The sequence below is a fragment of the Cheilinus undulatus genome, linkage group 21 (genome assembly GCF_018320785.1).
Source record: "Cheilinus undulatus linkage group 21, ASM1832078v1, whole genome shotgun sequence".
NCBI classification, from domain to species: Eukaryota; Metazoa; Chordata; class Actinopteri; order Labriformes; family Labridae; genus Cheilinus; species Cheilinus undulatus.
In genome coordinates, this window is record NC_054885.1 from 38,103,944 (window position 1) to 38,119,981 (window position 16,038).

Consider the following 16,038-nt stretch of genomic DNA (forward strand, 5'->3'; position numbering starts at 1 on the left):
CATTCATGCTCATGTTTCCACAACCTGTTGGCAGCTTTCTGCTTGTTAACAAGGTCATCTTGAGTTAGGTCCAAACATAATTAGCTGAAGGGGGGCATACTGCAACCTAGTCAAGCAGAGTTGGACATACAGTATTTCCATCAATAAATCAGTTCGCCCCAGTGCTGGGACATACTGGGACGAGGAAAGTCTCCCAGTAGTTTGACTCAACTCTGCATGTTAATGTGCTATTTGATATTAGATTCATGACCAATCCTGACGTTCACCTCTGTTAAAGACACAATCTGGTTTTGCTTGACCAATAAGATCCTGAAAAGTCTTTCTCCTCCATCTGACCTCTTCCTGCTGAGTTTAACCTCTAAACACTTTGATGAAATCATCAGTATAGGTGTAGACACTCTGGATTTTGCCTCACTTGTAAATGCTCCAACTTATCAGACCATAACAGAGTATAGAGCGCCCTCATGTGGTCAACTTTCAGAATTGCAGCAGTTTCATTTAGTAAATCTGTTGTATCAGAAATAATTCTCTCTCTTCTTAGTTGCAATGGACTGGAACTGATAGATTCTCACCTTATTTTGAGTTGGTGAGTTTCTTCTGCCAAAGACTCTGTCGGCCTTTGGCACGGGTAGACATTAAATATTGTTGATCATTGGTACACATCATCAGGCCTGCACGGTGATGGCGGGGCCCCTGACAGATTCAGTAAGGCCCAGAGAAGTGTGATTGGTTACACCACAGAACACATTTCCACTGCTTCACAGTCCAGCAATGGTGTGTTTTACAACACTCCATCTGGACTTATTAAAAGAGTTTGTATGCAGCTGCTCAGCCATGGAGACCCATTCATGAAGCTCCTGCAGTAGTTTTAGTATTTACATGAATGCCTGTGGAAGTTCAGAACTCTCCAGCTATGGAATCAACTTTTATGCACCATGAGCCTTAGCAGTCGTTGACACTGCTCTGTGATTTTACGAGGTCTTCTGCTTCATGGCTGAGTTGCTGTTGTTCCTAAACTCTTCCACTTTCTAATAATGTCACTGACAGCTGACTGTAGAATATCCAGCAGAGGTGACATTTCACAAACCGTCTCATTGCAGAGAAGACACCCATCACCATATCACACCTGAAGTCTAAATTTGTCCCTTGCTCACAGAGATTTCTCCAGATTCTCTGATTCTTCTGACGATATTCTGGGCTGTAGATGGTCTGCTTTCAAAGCTTTTCTCACAACTTTTAGACACATTTTTGCACAGATTGGCGAACCTCTACACATCTCTACTCCTGAGAGACTCTGCCTCTCTAAAATAATCTTTTTTGCCAAGTCATGTGATTGATCTGTGGCCAGTTAACCTAATCAGATGCAAAATGCTCCTCAGGTTGTTTTTCTTTAGCATCACTTACTTTTCCAGCCTTTTGTTGCCCTGTCCCTACTTTTTTGAAACGCTACTATATTCATATTTGCTAAAAAAATAATAATAAAATACAGAAATATCTCAGTTTCAACATCTGATGTTGTTTATCTTCTAGTATGAGTAAAATATGGGTTTATGAGATTTGAAAATCATTTCATGTTTTTATTGACATTTTACACCGCTCCACTTCTTTTTTTTTTTTTTTTTTTTTGAATTGGGGTTGTACATTTTTGTATTTTATTTTAATTTTTTTTATAGCAATGCTATTTTTCCAGTCTCCATTGCAAATGTTGTGTTCCCCTTGCCAACAGAAAAACGTCTGAGGGATCTTGCCTGGATATGTAGAGATTAATGGGTTAAGCATTCTTTTACCACAAGGGGGCAGCAAAACATTAGAATATGCAGACTGACAGATTGCTTACCATGTTACAAGGGGAAAAAAATCTACTTCTAGCCTCAGCATTTTCTGATTTAATTCATCAAAGTGTACAAAAAAAATAAAAAATATATAAATATGTGGAGCTAGGTTCCCTGAACCAGGGGTTCTCTATTTCAGCTCAGGACCCCCAAATAATGGCGTGAGAGACCAGGGACCCTACTGTACCTGAGATTTTCAGAGTTTTTTCAAACATTATATTCCCCCAGGGGGATCCTGACCCCCACGTTGAGAACCATAAACAGCAAAAAAATAAAAAATAAAGAAAGAAAAGAGAGAGAGACACCAGGAACAGTCCGTTGGTGCTGTGTGCACTGTTGTTAGGTTAAAAAAACATAAATGCAGGAAATTCAATTCTACTGAGACGTTGAGCAGTTAAAGCCACACCAAGAATGGAACAGAATCCAGGCAGGGGTCTTCTTGGGACTTTCCCTCTGAATCAAATCAGCTGATGACCTCAGGGTCATCCCAGCGGTCTCTACACGTACAACCCAACACTAAACTTCCCTTTTTACCATATATATCTTGTTATATTTTTGTTTTACTTCCTGACTGTTTTAATGCTCTTACCCTCAATTGTCAGAACTTTACAGCCTTCCTCTAAGGAACTGTTCTCCAAAAATAAAACTGTGACTTTAAAAAGGCGAAAGCTGCAGAAATTGCTGTCTTGTCACGTGATATCCAGCTGTAGTATCCACAATTCAGCACTGGGTGGCGCTACAGTGAGGGAAATGAAGATAACAGACCTGTGTTTCTCTTTCTTCCTTTGTCTTCCTCTCTTTCTTTCTTGATTAAATGAATTTTAAGGTGATCATCAGCTGTTTCTCTCATACTGAGGCAGTTTTTGAACAATCACCTTTATCGGCAGAATCTGCTGCATGAATGAAACGTTTTCACACATTTACAGAAGAAAAGTGAGAATCCTGGTGAAGATTCAACATTTTTCTATTATGTGATTTCATGTGCTGCTGGAATAGAAACTGCTCACATGTCCCCTTTAAATTCTTATATTTACTGGTATGAAATTATGTCAGCTAAAAGTTCCATCTGCTCTTCAACCTCTGGTATCATTTCAATGTTCTGATGTTGAGGCCTTTAACACAGAAATACCCACTAAAAGCATTGATAAAAATATTATACATACATTTTTATGTTTGCTGGCTCAGTGTTTTAATGAAGATCTGTCTGGTGCTGCATGATTTGGTAAAAATTAGCGATAATACAATTACACTTTAATCCATTAATGTATAACGAGTCCATTTGCTTTGTTTTAAAGGAAAACACAGAAAGTAATGAAAGTGTTTCTCATCAGCAACCGTACAAATATTAACTGGCGCTGAAAAATACAAAAATATAAACTATTTTTTTCCTTTTTTAAAACATATTGGGAGTCCTACAAAGTTCAATAAAGGCATTTATGAAACATTTCTGCAGGAACTTTTCTCAACCTTTAAGTTCTACTTGGTGCAGAAATAACTGCAGCGTTTTATCCATATGTATTTGCAGTCTGACACTGCATTTAACATTTAATTGATCATTCTGCACTACTCCACATAAAAAACTTGAATCATTGAGTTATTTTCCCTTTTTTGACTCTTTAGATGCCAGTTTGATGAAAGAAAGCCGCTGTTGTTTCTTACTGCGGACTCACCAACAACTAAAAAGGTTAGTTTTGGTGGCATTAATGTGTAGTAAATTTTCACAAAGGATACTGCTCAAAAACAAATATAACATCAAATTTAATTCTGTCCTGGGTGCAGGTGGCTTAGTGGTTAAAGGTGCGCCCCATGTACGTGGACGGCCTGGGTTCGAATCCGGTCTGAGGCCTCTTACCGTACGTCTCTGCCCCCGCTCTTGTCCCGGTTTCTGACTCTATCCACTATCCTCATCTATCAAATAAAGGCACAAAAATAAATCTTAAAAAAAGGTTTAATTCTGTCCATAATTTCTGACATAAACAAGACTGTAATCAAAAAATAGCATCATTACATATAAAAGCAACAGTTACATCATGGTAATCAGACTCACAATTAAAGGGTTAAAATCCTGAAACATCAAACATTCGGTCATTTTAAATGGATTGAAAGGTTTATACAAAAAAAAGTTGTTAGAGATACTCTTGTATTTATTTTTGATTAATTTTTTCATAAGTGAGCATTTTTGTCCAAAATGGCTCTCGTCTGTTGTAAATTTGTATATAATATCTTAAAAAAATATATCAATAAAGAAAACCATACAACCTTACAAAAATCAGTAAGATAATACTAATCAGGATGACAGCCAAAATGATTGTGAAATAAAAAATGAAAATGACTCGTTAGAACAAAAACTTCCATCATAATGCCATAATATCTGGTACCTTTAGATTAATCAGACCATGAAACCATGATAAACATACTCCTCTATTATGTTTGAATATTCTCCACCAGCTCTTCTCTTTGAAAAAAGGCATTAGTCAGTAATTCACATTTATTTTTGAGTTGTCGTACATTCATATCTCTGAATCTTTAATCCAAAGAAGGGTCGTCACCACAGAGTTTGATTAACAAAGGAGAATCCGTCCAATCATTTGGCAGCTCTGAATATGTAAAGTGGTGTTTGTGAGCTATGAGAGTAAAACTGCAGCCAAATGAAGGCAGAGACAGCTGTGTGTGAGGAAATGCATGTGAGTAAAACATGAAAACAGACGTGGTCATGTATGAAAGGCTGCAGGTGTGTGAGCTGAAGTAAAGATAAAGAATTAACAGGGCGGGAGCTATCAGCAGATTTGCATGCGCATGCATTTATTTTAGACTTTCACAGGAAAATCTGCAGAAACGCACATTTAGAGCAGGGTTCTGTCTAGGAGGTTCTTTTAGTGCAGCTAAACAGGCCAAAACTGAACAATACTGAACTGAAGCTGTGTTTCCTCTCACCACAATTTGAGTTTTTTTTTTCTTCTGTTTTTTTTTAATGTAGGTAGGTGTTTTGGCTTTTAGATTGAGAAGAAGACAGATCTACAGAAACAGGAAGTGTGGAGGAAGAGAGAGAGATGCACTGAACAGCTCCAAGATTGGGAGTTCATCCTAAAAAGTGCAACGGGGACTGCAACCTCTCTTACGCCTCAGTTCATAGCATCAGTTCTAGTATCAGCAGTAGTAATTTGATGGTTTAGGTCCTACAGGGTTAAACTCATTCTATATAAATCTCACTGCCAGGGGGCTCTCAATCAAAACAAATATGACGAACTCCAAATGGATGATAGTCCAGACAAATAAGGGGGGACTGGGCAACAGAATGAGAAACTAATGACAAAGGGGTCTACAGTGACGGACTGGTCATCTGGAATTTGGGTAAAAGCCAGAAAGGCCTGTTCTGTCTGAAACAATTACAGACTGATGCCCAAGCTCTCCATTGTCTAAAATGCTTGAATCAGTGATTGAATAACAGAATATCTGTTTTACACCTCCTTTCCTTCTTTTCAGTCCAGACTCTGAGAAAGCCATGGTGCTACCACTGTATTGTTGAGGCTTTAAGTGATAGCGTCCATCTCTCTTACAGATTTCTCTACGGCCTTTGACCCTGTTGATCACAGAATCTTATTAGATCATTTTTAACCCTCTGGACCCTGCTGAATCACTGACCATCTGTAATACACAGATCTCTGTGGAGTTAACTGTGATCTGAAGTTTACCTTTTTACTGATCTACAGACGGCTCCTGGAGTTTTTAATCACTTACAGAACATTTTCAGTCCAGGTGCAAAGCACCAAATTTTTCCAGAGCTTTGAAACAACAAATCCACACTGCGAAATCCATGATGACTATTTATTATGTTCTTCCAACAAAAACGTAGCACTGACACCTAAGTGAAAGACAACAACTTCCTGTTGGCCAATCACGATGCTCCAATTTCTTCTATTGTTTCCTTCGTAGTAGTGACCAATCATGGCCAGCCAAAGATGAAAAAGCAGGCCCAAATAACGATAAAAGGATGTGTGGGCTCCTAGAATGGGATTCATGTGCATTTTATGCACAGAAATACTACGTTTGTGCAAACTGTGAATTCGTTTTTATGGAGATAAATGAAGCAATAGTTTAAGTTGTGCATTTGTTAGAAAGTTGTAATTTCTCTCCTTATAGAAGAATTCTGTAGAACTAAACACAGATGTGAAAAGGCTTGTTCGTTGTTGATCTGGGTGTGATTTGTATGACGTTCTATGAGATTAAAGTTCTGTTTTGTTCTTAAACTTGGTCTTTCTGGTCATATAACTTAGGATACATTTATCTGACATCCTCGCAGCACACACATTCTGACAGTCCAGATAGTCCAAAACAAACATCTGTACTTTAAAGGGTTGAAACTCTAACAAAATAAAATACAGACAAAAAAAAATTGCAAAAACATGGGGTTCCACAAGGTTTACAGAGTGTGCTGTTGGGTGGTTTACTATCTCACTAATAGGACCCAGCCTGTTTGGTACTACAAATTCACAAGACGGTACCACAAGGTTCATTACCAGGCCCTCTACTATCTACATTAATTGCCTTGGACATGATATATATTTATGTTGATGATACTTTTATTTACTGTTGTGCACCTATGCCTGCAGAAGCATGCATTTCACTTCATACAAGCTCACTTTACTCAGCTACAAATGAAAATAAAATATCTCATCTTTATATCGAACAGCAAAAAGAACATTATCCAAGTAAAATGGTGCAAGAGCAGGATGAGAAATTGAGTTGGAATCTTTATTTAAATACTTTTTTTGTACTTGATGAAAACTTGCCTGCAGAGAGAATGTCCATTTGTTGCTTAAAGCTCGGACTTTTACTGAAATCTTACTGCAGTCCTTTCTCTCTCCTTCTGCCTGAGAGAGGCTAGTAGGTTTTATTCTCAAGCTTTTGAAAAGTTGGGCCGTTCTGCTGCAAATGCTAGGGCCTCTAAGTAATCCGCATAAACATTAATGAGATACAGCAATAGGGCGGCAGCTTCCTGTAGCAGTTTGAGCTTTCTTATATAATAGTCTTTTAACTGATATTAAGCGTTAATCCTCTTTTAACTGTCATGGCAATCATGTCCCTTTAAAACTGAAAACTGAAGGACTTCTTTGGCTTTGAAAATGGTTGGAAATGTTTGTGGCAATGTAAGAACTCAACTAAAATACATATAACACGGGTCGACATGTCAGTGCAATAATTCTACTTTTTGTACCTTTAACACTTCAGCAAAAAAAGCACCTACACAGAAATTGTTACAAATCTTTTATTAAGATATTCATTATTTAATCCATGGAGACATTTTCTCTATGATTTGTATTTATTTATTTTACAGTCGTTAATGTGCAATTACCTTTGATAATGTTGGGTCACAGTTACAGGGCTTTCACAAAGTTATTGGCACTTGGAACACAGAAAGAGGAGGATGACGAGTACAGGATGTCCACTGGTGCTACGGGGTTACAGAGGGAAAGGAGCAGGGGCCAAGACATGGGCAGACCAGTTACTGCACAGGTTGTGAAGCGTTGTTTCTGGGTAAATATATACCTCATGCTGCGAGTGCACAACAAACAATCTGACCTCTATGTGCATGTCTATATATAATATACAGTCTTTATCTATACATGTGTATTATCATATTTATATATGTACTGTTCAGTGATAAAAGGTTCCCCATGCCGTGCCACACCTTATCCATTCAAGTGTGTAGGTCTACATGTGTGAGGCATAAACACGAATGTGGGGGTGAAATAACTTCAAATGAGATGGGAGGAAAGAAGAATGAGATAAAGGTGTGCATGATGAGAACAAACGTGTTCATGTGGAGCTAAAACGGCCTTTATTCAAACTAGCGCAAAAAAGCTCTGCTCATGAGGCGCCACAGTTGAACTGATGGATCTGTAATGTGTGTGTACCTGGGCTGAGCTGCTGAGGTGTAAAGCAGGTCCACAAACTGGTCAGAATCTCTGATACCGTGCCCTTAAACAATAATATCATTGTTATTTCAGCCAAGGTCAGACTAGTCGACAAATACAGTCCAATCCTGCAGATGCTGGGTTTCTGGAATGGACATTTCTTTTTACTTTGTAAAAAAAAAAAAGAAATGTATAGACTGACTATGACATTAATAATCAATAGTATCGACACCAAAAAAAATCACCTGCTTCACTGGACAGGTGTGGAGGAAAGGAATGCATTCTCAAAAAATTGCACCACAAACATCGGCTTCATTTGTGCAATGTCGAGTCAGAAGTTTTCTTAAAATCTGAGCTAAAATCAAGAACATTCCCAGTATTGGTACATCTGACTTCTACTTTTGTTTCAGTGATATCAAAACGGCATCGATAGCTTTTTCATATCCCAGTTTAAATTTCTGCTACTGTGACGATGATGTCCTTACAATCAATGCTGATTCAGTGGTGATATCTCAGCATGAGTTAGAGACTCAGGATGGAGAACACGCCATTCAGTGGGTCACAGTGTAACATGTAGGAAACTAATTAGAGCCCTTGTTTCACCTCTTTCTCAACATTAAGCTTATTTATCTTTTAAAATGTCCTACAACAGTCTGATCCTTTCTTAAAAGTTTCGCTGCTTTATTTTTGTCAGTACTTCTGCAAAGAACACGATCATTACCAGGCCTTTATTAAAGGAAAGCAGCTCGCTCGAGCAGCAGTGTGAAGCTTCATTTTATTTTGTATTTTTCGGACAAGAACAATGCTAGATTTAAAATGAGATTTATCACAGAGTAAAACATAACTGCTAGAATGAAGTCTCAAATGACCTCTAGATTAAATTCAAGGCCTTAAATAGGATCTGCAGACCTCTATGGTGGTTCTTTCTGCTGTAGACCTCTAAAGGGGGGCGACCTCAACCACGGGGCAGAAGTGAAGTACATTACCAAAGCTGGAGCCAGACTGACGTACGGAATGAAGGAAGTATATTTTCTGCTCGGTGTCAGATGTTACAGTAAGTGGCTATTTCACACAACTGCAGAATTTTATGAATAAATACAAAAAAATGTACTGAGGGGGAGTAATTTAAATTTAACACACCACAAACTAAGGAAAACCTAAAGAGGGTTAGGCTCCTGAAACCTAAAGCTAAGGAAAACCCCAACAAGGTCTAGCATGTCACTTCCTGCCCCACAGTCAAGGTCGCCCCATTGTAGAGGTCTGCAGCCTGAGGCATCCCAAGGTCCTGTGCCTATTCATAACCCAAAGGACTGAAGCAATCAGAGCAAAACTTTAAATCAGGATTGCTTAATCCTGTAAGATCCCATCTTGGTTTGAATCTGAATAAAATCTTTTGTGCTGTTTAAAACTTTTGAAGGTGATTCAAAAACTTTGATCCCAAAATCAGGATCCCAGCTGAAAGCTTCATTCTGGGAAAATGTAAGAAAATTATTAAATTAAACAAACCTTTTTCTATTATATCTATTTACAAATTTAAAATGTGTAAAAATCTGCTTGAATCGTGTTACTCCAAGCTGGTTTTTCTCTGAAAATGTGGCATAAACATGAGCTGGATTATAAAATCATTGGATTACTTAATCTGAGACATTTTTGTCTGGACTAGAACTTTTGAACGGTTCAGCCCTGATTATTCCACTCAAACTTCTTCCTGTAAATAAACTCTACATGAAACAGTCTAGGGATCTGATATTGAGGTGAATTTGATTAAAAAATCTTCAGTTTGAGGTTTTTTTAAACCGAAAATAACAGACCTCATCATGCAATGATAAAAAAAAAAACTAGTTATAATTTTGCTACATTAAAATAAAAATGATGGGAATGGAACTTAAGGTGGTGCAGTGATTGAAAATGTTACAGGAAAACAAAAAGATGTAACTTGAGTTGTGTTAAACTTGTGTAAACTTGGTGAAAAAGCCACTGAGCAAATAGAAGAGTATACTTCAGATTGAACTACCTGAAAGCGCTGCTTTGCATCTGTGAAACACATGAATAAATGTGAGGAAGTGAAACCTGAAACAGCTGCGTGAAGAAGAGGAAGCACAGCAGTCTTCAAAGAGGTAAGAGGGGGAGGGATGCTCATGTGGCATCTACAGTCAAATGCAAAGCATACTGAGGTTTTGTTGGCATTACCCTTAACAGAATACTTACAAGGTACTGCATTTTGTTCTGTCCGTTGAAGTAAACTCATCCTGATTTTATTAATCAAAAATTAAAGTAGATTGAGCTAGATCTATTATACCTCTTGTTATATTTTCAATATGACTGAAAAAATAACTACTTTTTACACTAAAGCTGTTTTCAGAAAAATAAAACCTTTAAGAAATGTCTCTAAGGAGAAAGTTACCAGTCGTCTTTAGGGGTGTGACGATACACTCAGCTCACGATACTGGTTTCATGTCTTCCCTTATCTTTGAGAAAACGTTGAAGACAAAATATATGACTGTAAAAACGGTCTTAAAATCCAACAACAGTCACAAAATGCATCACAGGGCAGGCCCACTTTTAATTGTTTTAACTTTCAATCATCCTGTAATGATACCACTGCTTACGTATTGTGTCGTGACTCAAAGCATGCATTTTTAAGCCCAGTTCAGACCGAAGTTTAGTGAAGCAACTAGAGCGTCTGGGACAGCCTGATGTTCCTTTTTAATGATGATCAAAATACAGAAAAAACAGTGAATGTGCAGAACTGTCCTTCCTGTAGAGACAGACTTATTGCATGAAATAAGCACTTTAAACAGAGTGACTGTGAGAGTCGCTGCTATGAAGATGATCCTCGTCTTCTGTTGCAGTGATGTGAACTGACAGGCCTTCAGAACACTGCAGAGAGGCCTGTCGAAAGCAAGATTTAACTCATCTAGTTGGGATTATTTGGTCTGAACTGGGCTCAACATCCATCAGATCACAACAAAAAGACAGGGGCATCTTCTAAGGTGATTTCAGAATCCGCCATTATGGCAATGAGAAATATTGTTTTAATATCGCAAGATCTGGTGACATGAGCGTTCGTCACACCCCTTGTCATCTTTGAAAGCATTTCAGATTAAGTACAAACTCCTAAATCACACTCAGACCACTGTCACTTGTATCCGCCCTCACTAGGAAGAATGAATCCCCTGTAAGCTCCAGGTCAACATGCATTCACAAACACAGACGTTCACATAAAAAGGTCAGTTATTGACATTTCAGAAGAATCAGGTGCATCCAGCAACAGAAAGGAAGAACACTTGGGATTAAACTCAACAGTCTTCTGGATTATTTACAGCCGGGGTTTGTGCCACTTTTTAAAACAGGCAGACGTGGGAAACTGAAGAAAATACCATCTAAAGGGCTTCAGGTGCTACACGACATTTTTCAGAAAGGTGCATGAACCAACGGTTCTTCTCATTAAGGTGCAGAAACCTCCACTCTACCTCTCACAGAAGGTGCAAAATCAAAGAGGTGGTGCATTAGATACATGGAAAAACTACATACCAAAACACACAGCCATGCAGAACAGACTCCTTCTTCACTAAACATCTGCTTCAGACATACATGATAGTACCATAAAGCCTCTTCGCTTCATGCTATTTGCCCCCTCATGACACCACTGCTCCCACCAGGCTTCTACTTATTAATTTAAACAAAAAGGCACATCCAATAGTTCAGGGTTAGAGTTGCATTTGCACAAAAAGAAGAATGTTTCCTCAAAATTAGAGAGAAAACTGGCAGAGTTGTTTTCAAATCTTAATATCATTTGTATTTCTGAAGTGAGCCTCAAAATTGTGGGGCAATGTTCAACTGGAGGAGGCAAATGTTGCAGGTTTTTAACCTAAAAGAAATGGTTATCTTAGGCCACGTTTACACGATCAGAGCCAACGATGGAAACCTTTAGTCTGTTTGGCTTTTACGGGTTCAAACTGAAAGTTGCACTGTTTCAGTCACTGTGTAAAATGTCAGCTAAAAGTGGAAACAGTTCTTTACAGTTCCAGTCAATCGCCATGAGCAGGGAGACTACAATGACCATGGCAGACTGCTGAGTTCTGTCTGTGTTGGTCATTGGTCCAAAAATGTTCACGTGTTCTGCTGAAGGAAAGGGTGCAAGCATGAGTGTGTCGCTCACTTCAGCTAAACCTGGCTATAGGTTTGGTTTAGTCAAGAGAGGAGAGTGGACTCGGGGTGGGCAGTATGGTAAAAATATTATATCACATCTTTTTATAGCCGGATCTTGATCTCTATTTTATCACCTTTTTTTCCATTCAGTTTTAGGAAAATTTTCTTAGGTAATGACCAGAAATACAAACTTATTCCCCACAGAATTTGTGTGATGCATTAATTCTGCGATTAAAAGTCAAGTTTTTAAATTTTTCTTTTGCATTAAATATTTCAAAATTTGCAGTTTCATAGTTGCCACTTTAAAACTATGATTTGTGTGTCCTCTTTTGCGTTTTAAATTTATTTTAGTGTATATCAGGCACACTTTAACACAGTCATTTTCATTTTAAAGAATGGGATTCCCTACAGCTGTAGCTTTGCATGAGTTGCCTGTTCATATGCATCTTAATATCACAGTTCGTCTTTATAGACTGCTGAACTAAGTGCGTACAAACAAAACCCAGAAGATGATCAATTTCTGAGACGTGGTTAAGCAGTAAAGTAGTGACTGTATTTATCTGAACAGAATTTTAAAGAGGTTGGAAATATGTTTATTCAGAGAAGTGGTGTCATTATTGTATCTGCTGCTCACAGTGAAGGAGAGAGGAGGCTGTGATCCTGCAGCAGCATGCATGTATGCTAAAGAAATGCATGGAAATCAATGATTATACTGTTTAAATATTTTAAAATAACAATCAATGTCTGGACCTTGTGGAAATCATTGCCTCCCTCCATAAAAAGACACTGATATTACAAAGTTTTACTCATGATTCTGTTATCCTGACAGGTAAACCTTGTGCAGGGAGGTGGAACGGCTGTAAATAACTAACCCTCTACCACACTCTTCTCCGCTGGCCGCAGTGTTGATCTCTTCCCTGTTTGAACCTCAGCAGACGGTTTAGGACGCAGTCCTCTGAGCTCATCAGAAAAATTTTTGAACTCTGTGCAGAATGTACAAATTAAATGTTTTTTTTGCACACTGATGGTTCAGAAAACCACGACAGCTCCATATAGGTCAGTGAGAAATATTAAGAACTAAATCTTAAGTTTCAGTATCATTTACAGCCAAAAATCACTGCTGCATCGGGAAGCAGAAGAGGAAGGGTGAGGGAGTATAGAAGAACTAGAAGAAAACTGATTCTGCATCTTTAGCAGATTTATGATCTGACATCGTCTTATCGCGCATTCCCAGTGTGGATAGTGGCAGTTTGATCAGAACTGGACATTTCTCTAGTAAAAGAAGAGTGAAGAAGCACACTGACAGATGGTCCAGGTTTTTGCTCTGCTCTCTGCTGGACTTTGAGTTTCTTACAGGCTTCACTGATACTTAACAATGATAGCAGCAGCCTGTTTCTTTACCATGCTGGCCCTTTGTCATGTGTTTATTAGCTCTGATTGGCTTGTAATGAATGTGACCGACAGAATATTTGTCTAATCATCCTCCCAGATCTTTCTGACAGGTTCTACCCTCCCAGACACCAACTATGGGGTGCTATCCAGATACCCAGATATGCAAAACAGTCCATCTGGCATGCTGGGTTTTCATAATGTCACCTTAGTGTGGAACTTTTTGGAAAAAGAAAACAACAATTCAGTACCCCTGGATCATTTTCGTGTAAACGTGGCCACAGAAAACAGTCAAGCCAGCTCTGTCAGTCTCGGTTTTCCTTTAAGCTCGTGAGCAGAAGATGAAATGTTTTAAATTTAGCAGTTCAACCGCTCATCATTCCATCACTCGCTTCTATCAAGATAAAAATAAATGTCTATGGGTCCTATGATAAGACTGCTTTAATATACTGCTTTTTTCTGCAAAAATAGCACTCTTCCTTATTTAAGACCTCTTTCGATAAAACATGAAGATCGAGATTTTAAAACAATCCCTCCCGCTCTCTTTGCTCACCCCGTATTCTTGGCATGAGCACTTGTATAAATATAGTTAATCCTCTAAAAATATGACCATCTTTAAAACCTGTTGCCTTTCAGTTATCTTTACAATCATCTCAGTAAAAAGCTCTTCCCTTCACTCTGCATCTCTTTTTTTAAGTTTATAGACAAAGAAAAGATTTGAAAACAAAGATGGGATATAATTCTATAAGACTGCACAGTGAAACACTCAGGTGAGATTCTCTGGTCTCAGAAGGATGCAGGGTGAAGAATACTTGCAGGTTGATGAGCTGAGGGTGCAGGGGGAGGAAGAACAGGTAGTGCTCTTTAAATTTTCTACCTACTTTGAATGAAGTTCCCTTTCCGAGGCTGGAGTACAAGATGTCAGGCTTGCATAGAGAAAAATGCCACTGACACTTACATTCAATACACTTGCCCCCTCTTCTCCTAGCCCGTCCATCCAGCCATCTTTTCCTCGCACACGCAGCTCCCGCCGCCCGCATTTCAGGGAATGTATTTAATAAACAACAGTGGATGTGTTATACACCTTAAAAAGACAAGGGGAGGCAGAGGGCTGTTAGAAGAAAACTTAACACCCTCTTCCTCTCTCCCTTTCTTCATCTAGCTCCGTCGTACGGTCATAAAGCAAGAGTTAAAGTTTTCACGTCCTGGTTACGTCAGCGAGCCGACAGCTGTCGACCCTGCGGTGTAGTACAGACAGTCACATGTGAGAGATCAGCCAAAGAGTGAGGAGGCAAGCAGAGCTGGGGAATACTGCTATGTGTGTCACCATATTTCAACCTTCCCCCCCAGGACAGGAAGTTCAAAATAAGGGTCCTCCATCCCCACCCACACCTGGTAGTGATTCACCTGAAGAGCCACCAGACTCCATGCCCACACCTCCCGCGGCCTCCAGGGAGGCCGGGTCGAAGGCTGGGTCCGTGCTCAGGGTGTCGTCCTCCATCTTGACTCCGTCAGGAAGGAAAGCGGTGTATGCGTCGCTCTCGGCCATCAGCAGCTTCAGCTTGGGGATCCAGCTCTTACGGACCACGCGTCGGGCGTTGGTGCACATGTCGGCTGCAATGGCGTTCATCTCGCTTTCTTTGAAGCTGGTGGCAAAGTTCTGGCAGTAAACTGATGAGAGAGGGGATGAAAATATTCATGCTGTGAGCAAATACCTTAGACAACAACCAATGCCAATGGAAGAAACAAAAAACACTGTTGTAAGGGCTGTCTGTGATTGCTCTTTTTACAAGTTTGGCTTATTCCAAAGTTTATTCCAGCAGTTTTGTTGCTCTTAATATATCTTATATCAAGAAAGCAAAAACTAAGTCCAGTTTTGTCAAGGGGACTAAAACGAAACTAAAATCATCATTGAATTTAAACAGATTAAAGGGCATTAGTGAGTGTTTTACATTTATTTTAATATTACAATTTGGCTGATTAACTAAGTCAACTGTTGGCACAGTTAAGACTTAAATGTAGGACATTTTATTGAGTTTCCATCTACTACATTAAAACTAAAGAGGCTAAAATGACTTCAATGTGACTAAAACTGAAAGTAATTTGTATCCTAAGACTAGACAATATTAGTGCTCTTCAATCTGCAACACTTCCAGTAATAACAGCATCAAATCCTAATATTTGAGTATAAATAAAATATCCGTATTTATCTAAAATAACAAAAAAAAAAAATCCTCAAAAATGCCAACCTTAAAGCCAACCTTAAATAGGTGATGGAAAATATCGCAACAAAATGCTGCATAAATCATTTCTTTTAAATTTTAAATATTAAAGAAAATATTAAGACATATTCATCTGTCAAGTCCAAATAAATATTTTATTTTGAGATACACAAGCTCAATTTAAGGCCTGTAATGCTTCTAAGTTGAAAATCTGCCAGTGCATTTGAGCAAGATTTACTTGTTGAGGGTGTTAAAATCATAACTAATTTCTAAATAAATAGTTTAGTCTAAGACAGACAATACTAAAATCAGACCCTCACATCCAGTTTCACAACGCCACCTAGTGGTCAGTTCATGTTACAGCAGAGAGGTGTTTATAAGGCTGCAGCAGGTGGCACACTTAGTCCACTTTGGACTTCATGAAAAGGAGCCACAGTCACTTAAAGTTTTCCTTTATAACCTTAAAGTGGACTGATGACAGCCTCACAGCACTGCACTAACACTGACACCCTTAAAATCACAAAAATA

General features: G+C 38.7%; 1 protein-coding gene across 3 annotated transcripts in view; it reads right to left on the reverse strand.

The window, feature by feature from the left end:
* Positions 1-6,922: 6,922 nt before the first annotated feature.
* LOC121529452 (nucleus accumbens-associated protein 1) overlaps positions 6,923-16,038 on the reverse strand; it is a 36,406-nt gene continuing 27,290 nt past the window's right edge. For all 3 annotated transcript variants that reach the window (XM_041817325.1, XM_041817327.1, XM_041817324.1), the window contains exon 8: positions 6,923-14,959. In XM_041817325.1, the coding sequence (XP_041673259.1) occupies positions 14,649-14,959 (311 nt within the window). In that variant the 3' untranslated portion in view covers positions 6,923-14,648. The remainder of the gene's footprint in view (positions 14,960-16,038) is intronic.